Source organism: Botrytis cinerea, chromosome 16 (genome assembly GCF_000143535.2).
Source record: "Botrytis cinerea B05.10 chromosome 16, complete sequence".
Lineage (NCBI taxonomy): Eukaryota > Fungi > Ascomycota > Leotiomycetes > Helotiales > Sclerotiniaceae > Botrytis > Botrytis cinerea.
The window spans coordinates 169,549-182,630 of NC_037325.1; the positions used below are offsets into that span (position 1 = coordinate 169,549).

Consider the following 13,082-nt stretch of genomic DNA (forward strand, 5'->3'; position numbering starts at 1 on the left):
ACTTATTCTGCACTTATCCGCGTACAATCTGTTGATCGCCATCAATAGAACCATCCCAGGGATAATCCTGAAAATAGCCATCATCTCGTCCTAGCCCAATATAAACTAGAGTATTGCTCAAATCGCTTCTTAGGTACATAGATCCCCCTGGATATCCTCCCACTATGCTCGGCCTTTAAGAGGAGAATGAGTTTGGACAAAATCACAGACTTGGGGCATATGAAGAAGGATTTGTTAGACTCAGAATAAAAAGTGAGACACATCAACATTAAATCAAGAAACATGAATCCAAGAAAAAAACAGATATTAAAATTAATCTAATCATATTTATCTATGCCAATTCCCACCACAATCATAACACACGATTTCCACCGTTTCATACCTGAGAATACCAGATTTGAATTAAAACGAATGCAACATCATAAGATAAAAATAAATAAGAAAGATGACTTTGAAACATTGCACTATATCAGATTCGTGTCCAAACAAGGATTCGACCCCTTGTTTTAGGCCTCCCCCCGCCCATACCTTGTTGTTTGGATCACTCTTTGGTCGATAAACTTTGGGTCTACCACAACGCGACCCTGGAGGAAGAAGATGATGAGCCAGTTCTCTGCGCAGAGGAAGAAGGAGCAATCGATGCCGATTGAGCGGCAGATAAAGAAAGGACAACAGTGGAAGAAGTGGCAGGAAAAAACGTCCCCGTTGAGGATGTATCATCGGAAAAGCCTACGGAGCTAGAAATATGAGTCGTTGGCGGCGAGACTGGAATACTACTTGTCGTTGTAAGAACTTGGATGAACGTAGTAGTTGTAGTTATTGTAGAGACAATCAGGCCGGTCGAACAAATTCCATTCGACGGGGTTATAGAGGGTTGGGGAATGGTGAGAACCTCTGTACAGTGTTTGCATGGAGACTTCGAGGAAGCTGTGGGCGTGAATGATGGGTCGAAGATCGTTGAGGAAGTTGTGATGATGACAGGGGTATATTGACCGACTAAACATGAGCAAGCAGATGAGAGAGCACCTGGTGCAGTGTCACATTCAGAGACACAGGCTGGAAGTGAAATTGGAATCGTGTGAACAGTTGCTGTATAGGTAGCGCAGAACGGAGTAACGGCTGAGGATTCTAGCATTTGTTTGAGGCATGGGTCGTATTGACAAGTTGATGAAGGCAAAGTTGTAGTTGCTGAAATGGGCGTGACGGTTGAAGTTATGACAGATCCGGGGATTGTGATAATGGAGGTAGACCCCGGAACAGTGGTTTGAACAATTTCACCAGTCTTGGTGATCGTCAGTGTGCTTACTGAAATAGTTTTCGTGATCGTTGTAGCTGTCACAACAGTGGTGTAGATATTCGATGAATAAGTCACGTATAGGGTTGACGGTTGATATGTGGAAGTTACAATGTGTCCAGATTCTGTTAATGTGATTGTAGACACAGGACAAGTTGTTTTGATCACTGTCCCCGTCTGAGTTAGTGTGAGGGTCGAATCACAAGGAATGACAGTGGTTTCGGTAGTTGGCGAGATAGTCTTTGTGATGACAACGACTGATCCAGGAATGCTTGAAGTGATGATCGTGCCAGGTATAGTGGTTATGATAGTAAATCCAGGCACTAGAATTGGGCAGGTTAGATCTTGTGATAAAATAGGTGTGAAGAACCAAATAAATTAAAATACCAGTTGTAATTATTGGAGTACCAACTACTGCAGTCTGGACAGGAGGTTGACTAGGCGTGATAGTGGTGGTTATTACAACGACAGTTCCTGAAGTTGTGATGGTTTGAGTGATCGTTTCACAAGGTATGGTACTCTGCGGTGGAGTTTGAATTGGTGTGATAGTACTGGTGACAACAATCTTAGAGCCAGAGATGGTAGTTGTCTTGACGGTCGTTTCCAGCGGGGCAGTGGTGGAAGGTGTATGAATAACAATCGGTGAAGATGGTAGCCCTGCTGGACCAGTACTTGGACCGGGAGTTGTGTTTGCTGGGGGGGTTACTTCATGACTAATAGTTTTTGTGACAGTGAAAGTGTAAACAGGAGTAGCCGTGATGGTAGTGTAGGAGGTGACAACCGGCGGACAATCGGAAGGTGGGCAGACACAAGTCTCACCAACCCATGATCCGCCTGCAACCGGTTTACTAAGAGACGATCCGGACAGGGCGAGCACTGCTAGAGCAGCTAAGTTTCGACTTCGAAACATCTTAGGTCGTAGGGATGTAGAGTATTATAAGATGGCGTTTAAAACTTATCGATATAGAAAAAAAATTAGAACAACGGACGAAGGAATGAAGACCGTCGTAATCGAAAAGGAGAAGTAAATGAATGAACGTGATGATAAGATGACCCAGCTAATGAAAGTATCCAGAGAAAGAGAAAATACTCTCTTATTAATGTCAAGACACACCAAGGGTGATGTGTTAGGACATTGGAGACAGAGTGATTGTCAATCAATATATTGTATTGCCTTGCAGGTGTTCAAAAATTGAAAATAAGGGAGAAGATTGTCGTACAACTGAAAAGATGCAAAGATCCAGTACATTCAGGCAAGGTCGATACCTTCATGAAGGGGTTTTGCAGGGCGAGGGTATCACTAAGCAAGGGATAAGATTTCCTCAAGTAACAAAAGCATCGAGGGTATCAGAACAGCAGAAGCAGTCTAATGACATTTCCAAGAATTCTGTTTCTTCCGAGTATTACAGCAGCAATAGATGACGAAAGTGGTTGTAGTCCAATCTTCGGATTATGCTGAATTTCCTTGTGTGGAAGAAATTTGCGTGGAAGCAGCAATCAAATTGTAGATCAGCGGGTGTACGGAGCAGTAACATTTTGACGAGGCGATAGAGTATCCAAGAAACTAGAACACACTTCGAGATATTATGATACTGTTAAGAGCATGCACAACCCTATGTTCCCGGTGAAAGAACGTGAAGTTGTTCCCAGGGAAAGGGGGGAGGGGATGTCAATCGAAGGATGTTAAAACAGTCCAACAAAGGGATGATGAGTCAAATACCTGTAAATTGACTCAACACATTGAACGAGGAGAGGAAAGGAAAGCCAAGCCAGGGAAAACGGATTGGTGACGCTCCGCCGTGTCACTGCCGTGGAGGTCTTCGCGCTTCACTCCTGTTAGATCGCTTAAAGAAACGAAGGAGGCCCTATTCAAGTTTACTATGTAAATACATGGAACTGGTGAAGATGGAAAGAATTGCTCTCCCAGAGCGAAGCGAAAAAGCGTCCATGGCAGCGGAGCGTCATTGTTGAACTTTGAGCATCTATTACCGTATATATTATATCAGTAATCGGAATGAGAAAGGGGCGGCTTTGGAAGTGAGGTTAACAATATATACATGTGAGGTTTGTTTGTAGTGACAATGGAGCGAGTGACGATTACATATATTTGGTTGCTCAGTCAGCTTACTTGCTAGTACCTTGAAGGCTACCCAATTACTAAAAGTGTCTAACCGTAATTTAGCCGGGAAGTTGGATCTCCATCATAATCAACTTTCTTATCGAAACATCCTTCTCCTCCCAAAAAGTTAAGAAATGCTTTCTTTGAATAATTTTATCAACATCACCTTGCTTTCGCAAAGACAATCAAAATCCAGTACATCCGTCGCGTATCTGGATATTAGCGATCCTCAGGAGTTCTGATCCCTAAAGTTGGTCTGTCGATGGTTGATTGTAGGTAGTACAGTTGGTGTTGTGTATGGGATCAATTTATCCCTGAGTCGTTGGAAGATAGACAGGACAGAAGATAGAGAGACAGAGAGGGTAGAAACCATGGGTAATTGTTCATCTTGTCTTGGGCTGGAACGCAATCGTGATTCGTCGGATGAGGTTTGATTTCCCCTGTTGTATACAAAATAAAGCCGTCGCTGACGACCTTGCGAATAGGGTGAAGATCAAAGATTATTATTTGAAAACGATGCACATTCTCATCATTACGGCAGTTTCGGAAACCAAGATTCAAATGCCATTCAAGCAGATCCACAAGAAGTTCAAAGGGAGACGGAGGCCTTGCAAAAGGTCGTAGCGCAAACGTCCAAGTATGTACGCTCCAAACGTTTCTTCCATATCGACACCCCTCAACCCCTAAACTACACATCGCGCAACCAACTATTCGATCGCATTGATGGCTCTTCTAACTAACATTTGTGCCAGTCATCTCGTTGATATCTTCGCTATGGTCCCCCAAAATGTCCCTCGAGCACCCGTCACCATGTACAATGGTCAAGACGCAAGACTATTGCGGTATCAAGAAGTTCTAGCCAAGATGCCATCACAGGACGGATCGAGCAATACAAAACAAACCCCCGTCGAAGGTACCCACCCAATTTCCGATGGTTGGGCATCGGATGATGAAGATGTGGAGGAAATGAAGAAGTACAAGCCGGTCAAATCAGAAGACGTAGGACCATTATTAGGAGGGTTTGCAGATGCAGAGTCGACCATGGAGTAGAACATGGATTCGAACTTATACGGGCATCTTTGTGTTCCACGGCGTATTGGAGTTGGGAAGGTCGTTACAATATCCTCATACCACGGCCCATCATGCTGCCGCAATTTCCCTGGAGGAGTATCGGGAATCGACTTCTGACTGGACCAGCTAAGCGTAATTTGACTATGCGTTGTATCATTCAAGCATTTCCTTTGTCAAAAGCGCCTGCCTACTGGTTACTTGATCATGAATCAGAGCCTATCACGTCTCTTTCTCATGCTCTGCAGTCAGGCTGCACAGATATCCATTGAGGATTAGCCACGTTACAATTTACTACTACATTCAAGTTCATTCAGTCTGAAATTCATAAAGGGAAGGGAGGATCCTGTTGAAGATTTTTTCTTTTGGAAAGCGTTTCTCGACTTCTTTCCTTTCTTCTTACCATATATACATTTGTTATCCGTATCTTTATTTCAACCTCTTCTTGAAGAAAACTGTTCAGTGATGATAAATTTGCCGATCAGGCGTATGGTTGAGTATGCACATTAGGCTAATTGCAATAGGAAAACTTTTACACAGCATCACGACACGTACCTACAGAACGATACTTCGATACGTACATATATATATATATCGCGACCCACAACAAGGGACATTCAAATGGGATCTTTTCATTATCGCAAGGAAATTGATCATCATCGACGGCCAAATTCTCCGGCAAATCTTTTGATATGATCGCCTTTTATGATTTCGGATGGTGCCTCAGTTCCCCGACAGTTCATGGAAGCTTGCATTTAGCTTGCATGCATTAATTTCCCGAGCCGCCCAATTTCTTCATCTAAGCGCCCGGTCAGCATCAAATGGCCCCCTCAAAATTTGACCAGATTGTCGGTTCCATTGACAGAATACAATCATATCCACAAGTCATTGGCAACTTATTGGCAATTTCAAGGGACTTATTCAAATGATCGTTTCATCGTTAAGTCGTGAGACTATCTAATTCCAGAACAATTCCTTCATCTGTCTCCAGAAACCAATCATTTCCAAAACATCCTTAAATGAAAGACCACTCTTCCGTTCCATCATTTCACTCCATCAAAAGAAAGACAACCCTATGGAAAAAAAAAAAAGTTCGAAACGCGACAAAATAGTTCGCTAGTTCTGTACTATCGTGTCATGTGGAAAGTTTCACTGAGAAGAATTAGCATAAAATATCATCACTCAAACAAGCGATTGGTCTCTTACCTTTCACAACTCCATAGCATTCTGCGAGCGTTGCCATTCGAGATTATTGACCTCTTGTTGCAGATCCCGGATCTTCTCCTCTGACGCCTCGATTGAGTGTTGGCGACTCTTTCCGTTTTCCTTCTTCCATCGAAGTACACGCTCCTGCTCCTTCTGGATACGGCCCCATTTTGTTTCGATCTTCGTGCAAATCTTGCACTTCTCATGACTCTGGTATGTGGTCATGACCAACTTCATGCCGCAGGTCTCGCCCGTACGGTATTCTTTGGCACAATGTTGTCGAAAGTGGCCCCACTTGTAGTCACCACAGACGAATTGGCACTGGTCGAAGAAACACATGTTGATGGGAGCTATGTGTAACCATTCATATTAGCCTTGGTTCTCTGCAATACTTCATATGAAACGCGACAAGGCTTTATGGCTCGAACTTACTGGTCGAAGTACAGATATGTTATGGATAGGATGTTTGAGATCAGAGACGACGTCTGATGATATCTCGAGTGAGGTTGTTATACTGGATGGCGATGACACTTTAGGATCAAGAAAGAGTTGATAGATCTTTTGTTGAGATGCTTTGAAGGATGGTGTTGATGATGGATGTTATTCGACCTTTGGGGAAACCAAGAGGAGTATTTATACACGATTTGGACAGCACTGTTTATGGTCCGAACAACAACGCCGTCACAGTCCTCCCAGCCTTGCAGCGTGTTTGTCTACTAGCCCCGTCGAGTTTCCCACACTTCCATTCGAGCCAACAAACGAAGTGCATATCTGTGTGCCTTTCTCACCAAGACGTACATGCAACTAATCACATCCTTGGCTCGATTGCCAGAAGAACTGGCACCTATCGTATTCCTCCCCTCTGCCGATGCTTGGTTCAAGTTCTCTCGCGTTCAGTTACCTCTCTCGTCTCGACAGGGTGGACACTTCATCATGTTAGAATTTCTGCATTGGTAATAACGGTCCATTGCAACATCGTGTGCCCCCCCCCCTGCCGAGTGTAGAAGTTTACGCTATGGGAATCACGTTATGAATTTCCTATCCCGTCATTTTCTTGGTTTTACTGATTGCCACAAATCTTCTTCCTGATTACTGGATCATCCGTTTTCTGCTTGCAACGAGAGACCCGCTAGACCCAAGGACGGACCGTAACAACCTTCTTTGTGGAGAGATATCGACCAAACCCTATCACACAATTGCCGGCCGCTTCTTATTCCAAACCAACCGGAGTCTAATCACAAATGATGGTCGGCCGATCTTCATCATTATCATAGAATGGCTGTGGTAATAGACTACTATTGGCTATTATTTTTCCTTCTCTTTCTTTCTCTAATCTATATCCTTGGTATCGAGACGTTTAATCCAGCATATCTCGTTTTGAGATATTGTCACATGTTGACAACTCCCCGCTTTCTGGCCGGATTTGCATCGAGCCATATCTGCCTGAAAGGGGTGTTTGATAACAGGACATATTCTTACAGTCTGGTGATTGCAAGCCACCTGGAATGCTTGTTCTGTTTTCTGCAACATTGACATGGCCGCAGATTGTGCAGAAGACGGCCTCGATATGCATATTGACTTGAGAGACCGTTCCGTCTTGCCGAGATCAAGGTGGTCAGAAATCAATGTGTTGTCAGATACGGACAAAGCCTTGAAGCAAAGGATCATCCATACAATGCGTTTGCAAACCAGCATACCCCGATCTGCTTAGCTAGAAGATGTTACGAATTCTCGCCACTCGCGGTGCATCTCACACCTACAAATTTTTCGCTAAGCTGTTGGTTAACACGATGCACCACGCACCTAGTTTGGAGAGAAATGGTTCCAATGAAGGGCTTCGGATGGTCACTGACGTGGCGACCTAGGTTTGGCCGAGCACGTCGCAACTAGATTACAATATCGAGGTTCTCAAACTACGGCTTTGTCGGGCTGCAATTAGCACTTTCTCAAGTTTACACACCACCTTCTTTATTTTCTCTCGCATTTTTCCGCCGGAGAATAATTCTGTCATATTCTAGCTGGAATATGCGGCCTCACTTTTCAATCGCTTGCGGTCTTCAAACTTAGTTTTTCCTCTCCCAATGGGAGTAGTAATTCGCCGTAAATCCTTCAGATTACCCCTGAATGGTCATTCGAGGAAAGACCCGATGATGCAGATGATGATCATCTTTCTTGCTTTCCTTTAGTCTCTGACGGTCCATATCAGTATGGTCAGCATTCAGATTGTGAAAGACGATATTATGGGGCTTCAAGGACAAGGCAGTTCAGCGCAATCGTTCGTTGTAACGGTGGCAAATACTAATGCAATGGAGTCATCACACTAAAGTTATGTGATTCTAAAGATCGGATGTGCATCTTGGGGGGGGGCGAAAGATATCTAGTATTTCTGTCGTGTCTGCATGGCAGGTAGCAGCCTGTCCATAGTTAAGCTAGATACACAAACATCACAAACATAGGATGGAAGCTAAGTGGCCGTTTTTTTTTTGGTTTGCCTTACTTTACGTTGTACTTGCGTGGATCAGGGATTCTCTACGTCGAAGTTCATATGGTTTTATGCCAATCTCATGTGTCATTTTTATATGATATCAGCAACTTTCTGTTAATGAGCAATTTCTTCTTTCTGCCTGGGGAATGTAAGGGGGAAAGGCATTCCAGCGATCCAGTTTCTATTTGACGATTATTTTGTTTGAATGCGTTATCCATTTATGGCACATCGATCAGATCAAAACGAGGGGTTGGGAGTCAAAAGCCAGCTGAACTCGTTTAAAGTGATGAAATCAAGCAGATTCTAGGATCATTGAAAGCCAGCTCAGTGTAACTATGCATGATGAGATGATCTAACTTATGAGTTATATTGCTGATGGCGAAAGAATTGGCTTGTTTCGGCGTTCACGTCTATTGAAGCTTCTTTTTGGCCCCCTATCCTCACGGACGATAAATTTAACAATAACAGCGGCCTCTCAATGGGTCCACAAGCGAGAAATTTAATTTCTGCGCCCCCAAGAAACAATAAACATCAATAGAATGGGAATCAGCATTGGCGACATTCCGGTGCCCACAAATCAAATTTTCTCTAATTCTTCGAAGGTCACAAAAATTGGCGCGCGACGATAAAAGCGCGAAAATTACTGACCTTACTTTCGGGACTGAAATGAATCATGTGTTGAATTGGTGATGCGGAATTACAGTAAGGGACGAATCAAACCGACCAATTGGCTTACATATAAGAGTTCCAATGAACTCGATTGGTATTCTATACCGGGAAAAGCTGGGCATGAGGCGAATTGAAGAATTTGATTGGACGGAGCTTCGCGGGAGAGGCGGTTTCTAAGTTATTAGCTGTGAGAGTTTCTGTATGGAGGACTCTAGTAAACATGATTCTATAGGTCAATGAACAAGCTAGTTAATTAAGCAGCGAAGGTATTATGCGTGATAGTGCTTACTTGATTGCAATTAGTTTTTTTTTTTTGGTGGTCAGATAACTTGCAACGTGCGAATGGATGCTTGCTTGCTTCTCGAATCAATGCTTGAGTTAGCCTCCTACGCGTCCTGTATATCTGTCATGACATGGTAGACCGAGTTTACGAGCTGAGATTCAGAGTGAAGAATGTGTAGAGGTGTGTATGTGAAATCAGAAATAGATACTAGCAAATAAACAATATGAGATAGGGTGTCATTCACTCAACGTGTGCAGCAAGCTACATTGCATATGTTGGTCATATTTGGGGTCGCTACATGTCGGATCAAGTCTGCCTTTTGATCTTCACATTTGATGTGCAAACTACTGGAAAGCTAGAACCACGACATCATAACGGACGGGCATTCTATGCATGCACTACGACACCACCTTTTGATAATAGTAATATATTCAACACACGCAGAATGTAGGTGTGCGGATCTTGGATGTTCGGGCATGATTTCTTTGGCCGATGGATAGACCAATTGATCAAGTAGCCTATGGATAGATAGGTGAGTAAATTATGGACACCTTACATTTGTCAGAATGGAGTTACAGTGCGTTAGCATCGGTGTGATTTGCTTGGTCAATGATTTCTGTATGACTGACTCGCAAAAAATTGGTAAGATTCAGATAGAGAGGTGGGTAGATAGATACTAGATAGATGCACATGTATCTCTGCGCCTTGGTATACAAGACCTCGGATCGAGTTGTCACGATGAAAAGTATCGTGTATCAAACATGTAAGTAAATGCGGGACAATTTTGGGTCTACAATACGGTCTAGGAGAAATAAATATGAGGCGTGAAAAGTTTAGTTAGGAGTTAGCACGCACCGGTTGATTTCTGGGAATGAATAGTTTTGCAAACATAACCTGCGATGCTAAACTCGGGCCGATGCGGAACCGGTGGCAAGTATGTGGACTACGGAGATTTTGGTTGGGTGAGGAAGTGGTGGTGCCGTGATGGATGGGGTCGAGACCAGACCTTGTGGTCGGGGCCTTGGAAAGTTTAAAAGGAGTTGACTTGTCGCCTTACAATGATTGATTGATTGGTGTTGTGTAGATGTATTGGACGGAGAATAGAGAGAGAGAGAGAAGGTTAGTTGCATGAGTAGTGAGGTGAGAGGTCGCTTCCGAAGCGTTGAGCATTTTTGGGATGACGGGGAAGTTGTTGGGAAGGTTCGGATTGAAATTTTGAGGCAGGTGGGTTAGGACAAAAATCGCAAATAAGATCGATGATTACTTGACCGATTGTTTGAGCGATTGAAAATTGACTGCATTGTATTGTACTCGGGTCACTATCGTCAATCATCACAAGAACGCCTTACTTACTGATTGATCTATTGATCATTGTACTATGTATGCACACTAGATTTTATTGAAGTTTGCGATGACTTCAACGACACAAAAGATCTTGGGTTAGATAAGTGGATTGCCCTGTCATTTGAGTTGCATGCCCCATAATGACACGAGTATGATGTACTGTACCTACGTATGGTAGCTTGACAGCATGTACACGCCTCCACCTTACATGAAAAATATGTATGGGGATATGATATACACGTTATAGTAGAACATGGTACCTACTTTGTACCTAACAATCCATGATTTGCACGCACGGGGCATGATAGATGGTCGGAGATAGAGTTGTTTTGGTGATAGTGCGACAAAGTTGTAAGCAGGGCTGATAAAGAGGAGCTGGTTGGTTGTGGTTTGCTGGTGAGATGAAGGTGTGCTGGCGGGTCGGCAGGTCGGTCTAGTTCATAGGGTTGTTAGTTACCGAATATGGCACATGTGGGGACAGAAGGTGGAAGGAAAATGACTGCGGCTCTGGAGAGCGAGGAAGGTCGGTTTATGGGACGCGAAGGGGAGTTGTGGTGTGGTTGATTGTTGCTTTTTGGTGTTGCCAGAGGTGTTGGATTTTGGAAGATGAGAGGCGGAGGGACGTGTAGTGTGAAAATAGAAGGTCGTGTTGGGGTCTCAGGATTAAATCTGCGTGTTGAACATGGGTGTCATGGGCGATGACGAGTGGTGGAGATAATTGTTCGCTGTCGCTCTTGAGCAAAGGCTGACATCAATAGCAATTCGAGAGAGAAAGGGTAGCCTTAGCATGATTCAAGGAGGGGTTACATTTTTGAGGTGATCATCTTTACATATATGCTGTGCTATTGCACAAGGGGGGTAGAGAATGACAATGTAGTTTGACCTCAAAATAGAATCTTGTTACCTACTTTCTTCCATCAATTAATTCTCGCGACACGAAGATGTGTTTGCTTAAGCGGAGGCAAATGAAGGGGCTTGAGCAAGAAAGCTTGGAAACTGTAGCAAAATCCCCTCCCCATTTTGAAGGTTGACTTGACAAGGAATTCATGATGTGAAGATTTCAATAAAGCCCATATCTCAAGCAATTCTACACGCCAAAAAGGAAGTTGTCGTCGATAGAGCGTGATTACGCTTTGTTTGTTTATCAGAAACGTTCATTCTTTGTCTCGGAATGTCTCAGATACTTCCGAACCGTGACTGCATCTGCAGCAGATTGATGAACCCCCGCTATTTACTGACGACGACGGAATCCCACTACAATCGACATCCATTCAATTCATCCTGTTCTCAATTAATTACAAATGAGTACCAGAACATATCGTTTCATTCACAATACTATGGATTTAGCTTCACAGAATGAGGAAATAGTCACAGCAACGGAAGGTGCACTACGATACGAGATCAAAAGTGATAACGATATCGGGAAGCTCAGCTTATCGCAGTTTCCCGACGAGTTGATCCTCGAAATTCTATCATATCTAGACGTCAATGACTTGCTAATTGCTTCACGAGTAAGTTGTAATCTTTATCTATTCAATACAAACCTCCTCAAACTATCATTCCTCATTTCGCCTTGAATAGTCATTAATAAGTGTGCCCCCAGCTATCTCATCACCTACGAACCCTTTCCCTCGATCCCCTTCTCCATGCACAGCGTCTTCATGATGCATCCAACACCTTGTCTCGCCATCTTTCCCATCGAGCTCCTCTTACAGATCTTATGAGTCAACGAATATACATCACCCGGACTTCCCTTGCTGCCCGAAGTTTGGGGAGGAATCTTATCAAGATAAAATTGAATAGGCAACTTGGGCAAAGACCTTCGATCGAGACGTTGGTGGAGAAAAATGTATTGCCGAAAGAATGCTATGGATACGGGAAAGGGAAAGTGGCACCTGGGCTAGTAGGGCTCAAGAGAAAGGTAGAGAGGGAAAGGGTTAAAGATGGACTGAGGGCGTGGGTGGATGGATGGAGGGGGAGGGTGGGGGAAAAGGAGAGAGAGATTGAGGGGACGAGAGAAGGGAAGGTGGAAGTAAGGTGGTTAGTTAGGAGGTTTGCTGGAAGGGATGTGGATAGAGGCGAGGGAACTGCAGGGAGAGGGCCGTGGGGTAAGAAGGTTGAGCGAAGGGAAATTCCAGCGAGGGCGAAGGTTCTGGGGCTGAGGAGATTTTGGGAGAAGGTTGGGAGAGAAGGTATGGGAGTTACTGGGAATGGTCTAGGTACTAATTGAGGAACTCTTTTTCAGGCTGCGGGCTACTTATTTCCATCGTTTATATAATACGAATTATAAAGGGCTTTTATCTGGAAGGGCTTGAGGCGGCTTTTTATTAAATGCATTTGAATAGGATCTGATATCTAGAATTTCGCTCTCGAAGCTTATTCCTAACAAAACTTCCGGGTGGGGTGGCTGCTACGCTTCCCTTGACCCCCTTCGAGCACATAATATTTCAAGTGAGATACATTAAAAACGAGCAAGTTTCCTATTCTGAAGGAGTGGTTTCGTATGTCAGGACACGAGAGTATTTATTCTTTTAATGACAAGGACAACAGATGGGTAGGCAGCTAATAATATCTTACTATTGCCTTTAGTACGAAATTGTGACAACAAAGCATC

General features: G+C 43.7%; 4 protein-coding genes across 9 annotated transcripts; 2 read left to right on the plus strand and 2 right to left on the minus strand.

Annotated features, from left to right (window-relative positions):
• Window positions 1–283: 283 nt before the first annotated feature.
• On the minus strand, window positions 284–3,411 carry BCIN_16g00260 (hypothetical protein). 2 transcript variants are annotated; one of them, XM_024697778.1, is made up of 2 exons: window positions 1,682–3,411; window positions 284–1,617 (listed from the first exon to the last, which is right to left on the minus strand). In XM_024697778.1, exons 1-2 carry the CDS (start codon window positions 2,202–2,204, stop codon window positions 569–571), a joined length of 1,572 nt encoding a protein of 523 aa, XP_024553595.1. In that variant the 5' UTR covers window positions 2,205–3,411; the 3' UTR covers window positions 284–568. The 2 variants fall into 2 exon arrangements, with proteins under 2 accessions (XP_024553595.1, XP_024553594.1); XM_024697779.1 differs by having other exon boundaries at window positions 284–3,411.
• Window positions 3,412–3,480: 69 nt separating this feature from the next.
• BCIN_16g00270 (hypothetical protein) lies at window positions 3,481–4,987 on the plus strand. The gene is made up of 3 exons (XM_024697780.1): window positions 3,481–3,841; window positions 3,899–4,050; window positions 4,166–4,987. The coding sequence occupies exons 1-3, from the start codon at window positions 3,785–3,787 to the stop codon at window positions 4,461–4,463; spliced, it is 507 nt and encodes a 168-aa protein (XP_024553596.1). The 5' UTR covers window positions 3,481–3,784; the 3' UTR covers window positions 4,464–4,987.
• A 116-nt stretch (window positions 4,988–5,103) lies between these two features.
• Window positions 5,104–6,679, minus strand: BCIN_16g00280 (hypothetical protein). 4 transcript variants are annotated; one of them, XM_024697782.1, is made up of 3 exons: window positions 6,120–6,679; window positions 5,688–6,037; window positions 5,104–5,633 (listed from the first exon to the last, which is right to left on the minus strand). In XM_024697782.1, the coding sequence occupies exon 2, from the start codon at window positions 6,024–6,026 to the stop codon at window positions 5,691–5,693; it is 336 nt and encodes a 111-aa protein (XP_024553597.1). In that variant the 5' UTR covers window positions 6,027–6,037; window positions 6,120–6,679; the 3' UTR covers window positions 5,104–5,633; window positions 5,688–5,690. The 4 variants fall into 4 exon arrangements, with proteins under 4 accessions (XP_024553597.1, XP_024553599.1, XP_024553598.1 ...); XM_024697784.1 differs by having other exon boundaries at window positions 5,104–6,037; XM_024697783.1 differs by having other exon boundaries at window positions 5,688–6,679.
• Window positions 6,680–11,400: 4,721 nt separating this feature from the next.
• On the plus strand, window positions 11,401–13,075 carry BCIN_16g00290 (hypothetical protein). 2 transcript variants are annotated; one of them, XM_024697785.1, is made up of 2 exons: window positions 11,401–11,979; window positions 12,072–13,075. In XM_024697785.1, the coding sequence occupies exons 1-2, from the start codon at window positions 11,806–11,808 to the stop codon at window positions 12,696–12,698; spliced, it is 801 nt and encodes a 266-aa protein (XP_024553601.1). In that variant the 5' UTR covers window positions 11,401–11,805; the 3' UTR covers window positions 12,699–13,075. The 2 variants fall into 2 exon arrangements, with proteins under 2 accessions (XP_024553601.1, XP_024553602.1); XM_024697786.1 differs by having other exon boundaries at window positions 11,401–13,075.
• Window positions 13,076–13,082: the final 7 nt, after the last annotated feature.

Bases quoted from the DNA above. Each gene is read 5' to 3' on its own strand.
- BCIN_16g00260 (XM_024697778.1), bottom strand. From the start codon at position 2,204: ATGTTTCGAAGTCGAAACTTAGCTGCTCTAGCAGTGCTCGCCCTGTCC. The intron at 1,618-1,681 runs GTATTTTAATTT...GCCCAATTCTAG, and splicing joins TACTCCAATAATTACAACTG to TGCCTGGATTTACTATCATA.
- BCIN_16g00270 (XM_024697780.1), top strand. From the start codon at position 3,785: ATGGGTAATTGTTCATCTTGTCTTGGGCTGGAACGCAATCGTGATTCG. The intron at 3,842-3,898 runs GTTTGATTTCCC...CCTTGCGAATAG, and splicing joins ATCGTGATTCGTCGGATGAG to GGTGAAGATCAAAGATTATT. The intron at 4,051-4,165 runs GTATGTACGCTC...CATTTGTGCCAG, and splicing joins GTCGTAGCGCAAACGTCCAA to TCATCTCGTTGATATCTTCG.
- BCIN_16g00280 (XM_024697782.1), bottom strand. From the start codon at position 6,026: ATGTGTTTCTTCGACCAGTGCCAATTCGTCTGTGGTGACTACAAGTGG.
- BCIN_16g00290 (XM_024697785.1), top strand. From the start codon at position 11,806: ATGGATTTAGCTTCACAGAATGAGGAAATAGTCACAGCAACGGAAGGT. The intron at 11,980-12,071 runs GTAAGTTGTAAT...GTGTGCCCCCAG, and splicing joins ACTTGCTAATTGCTTCACGA to CTATCTCATCACCTACGAAC.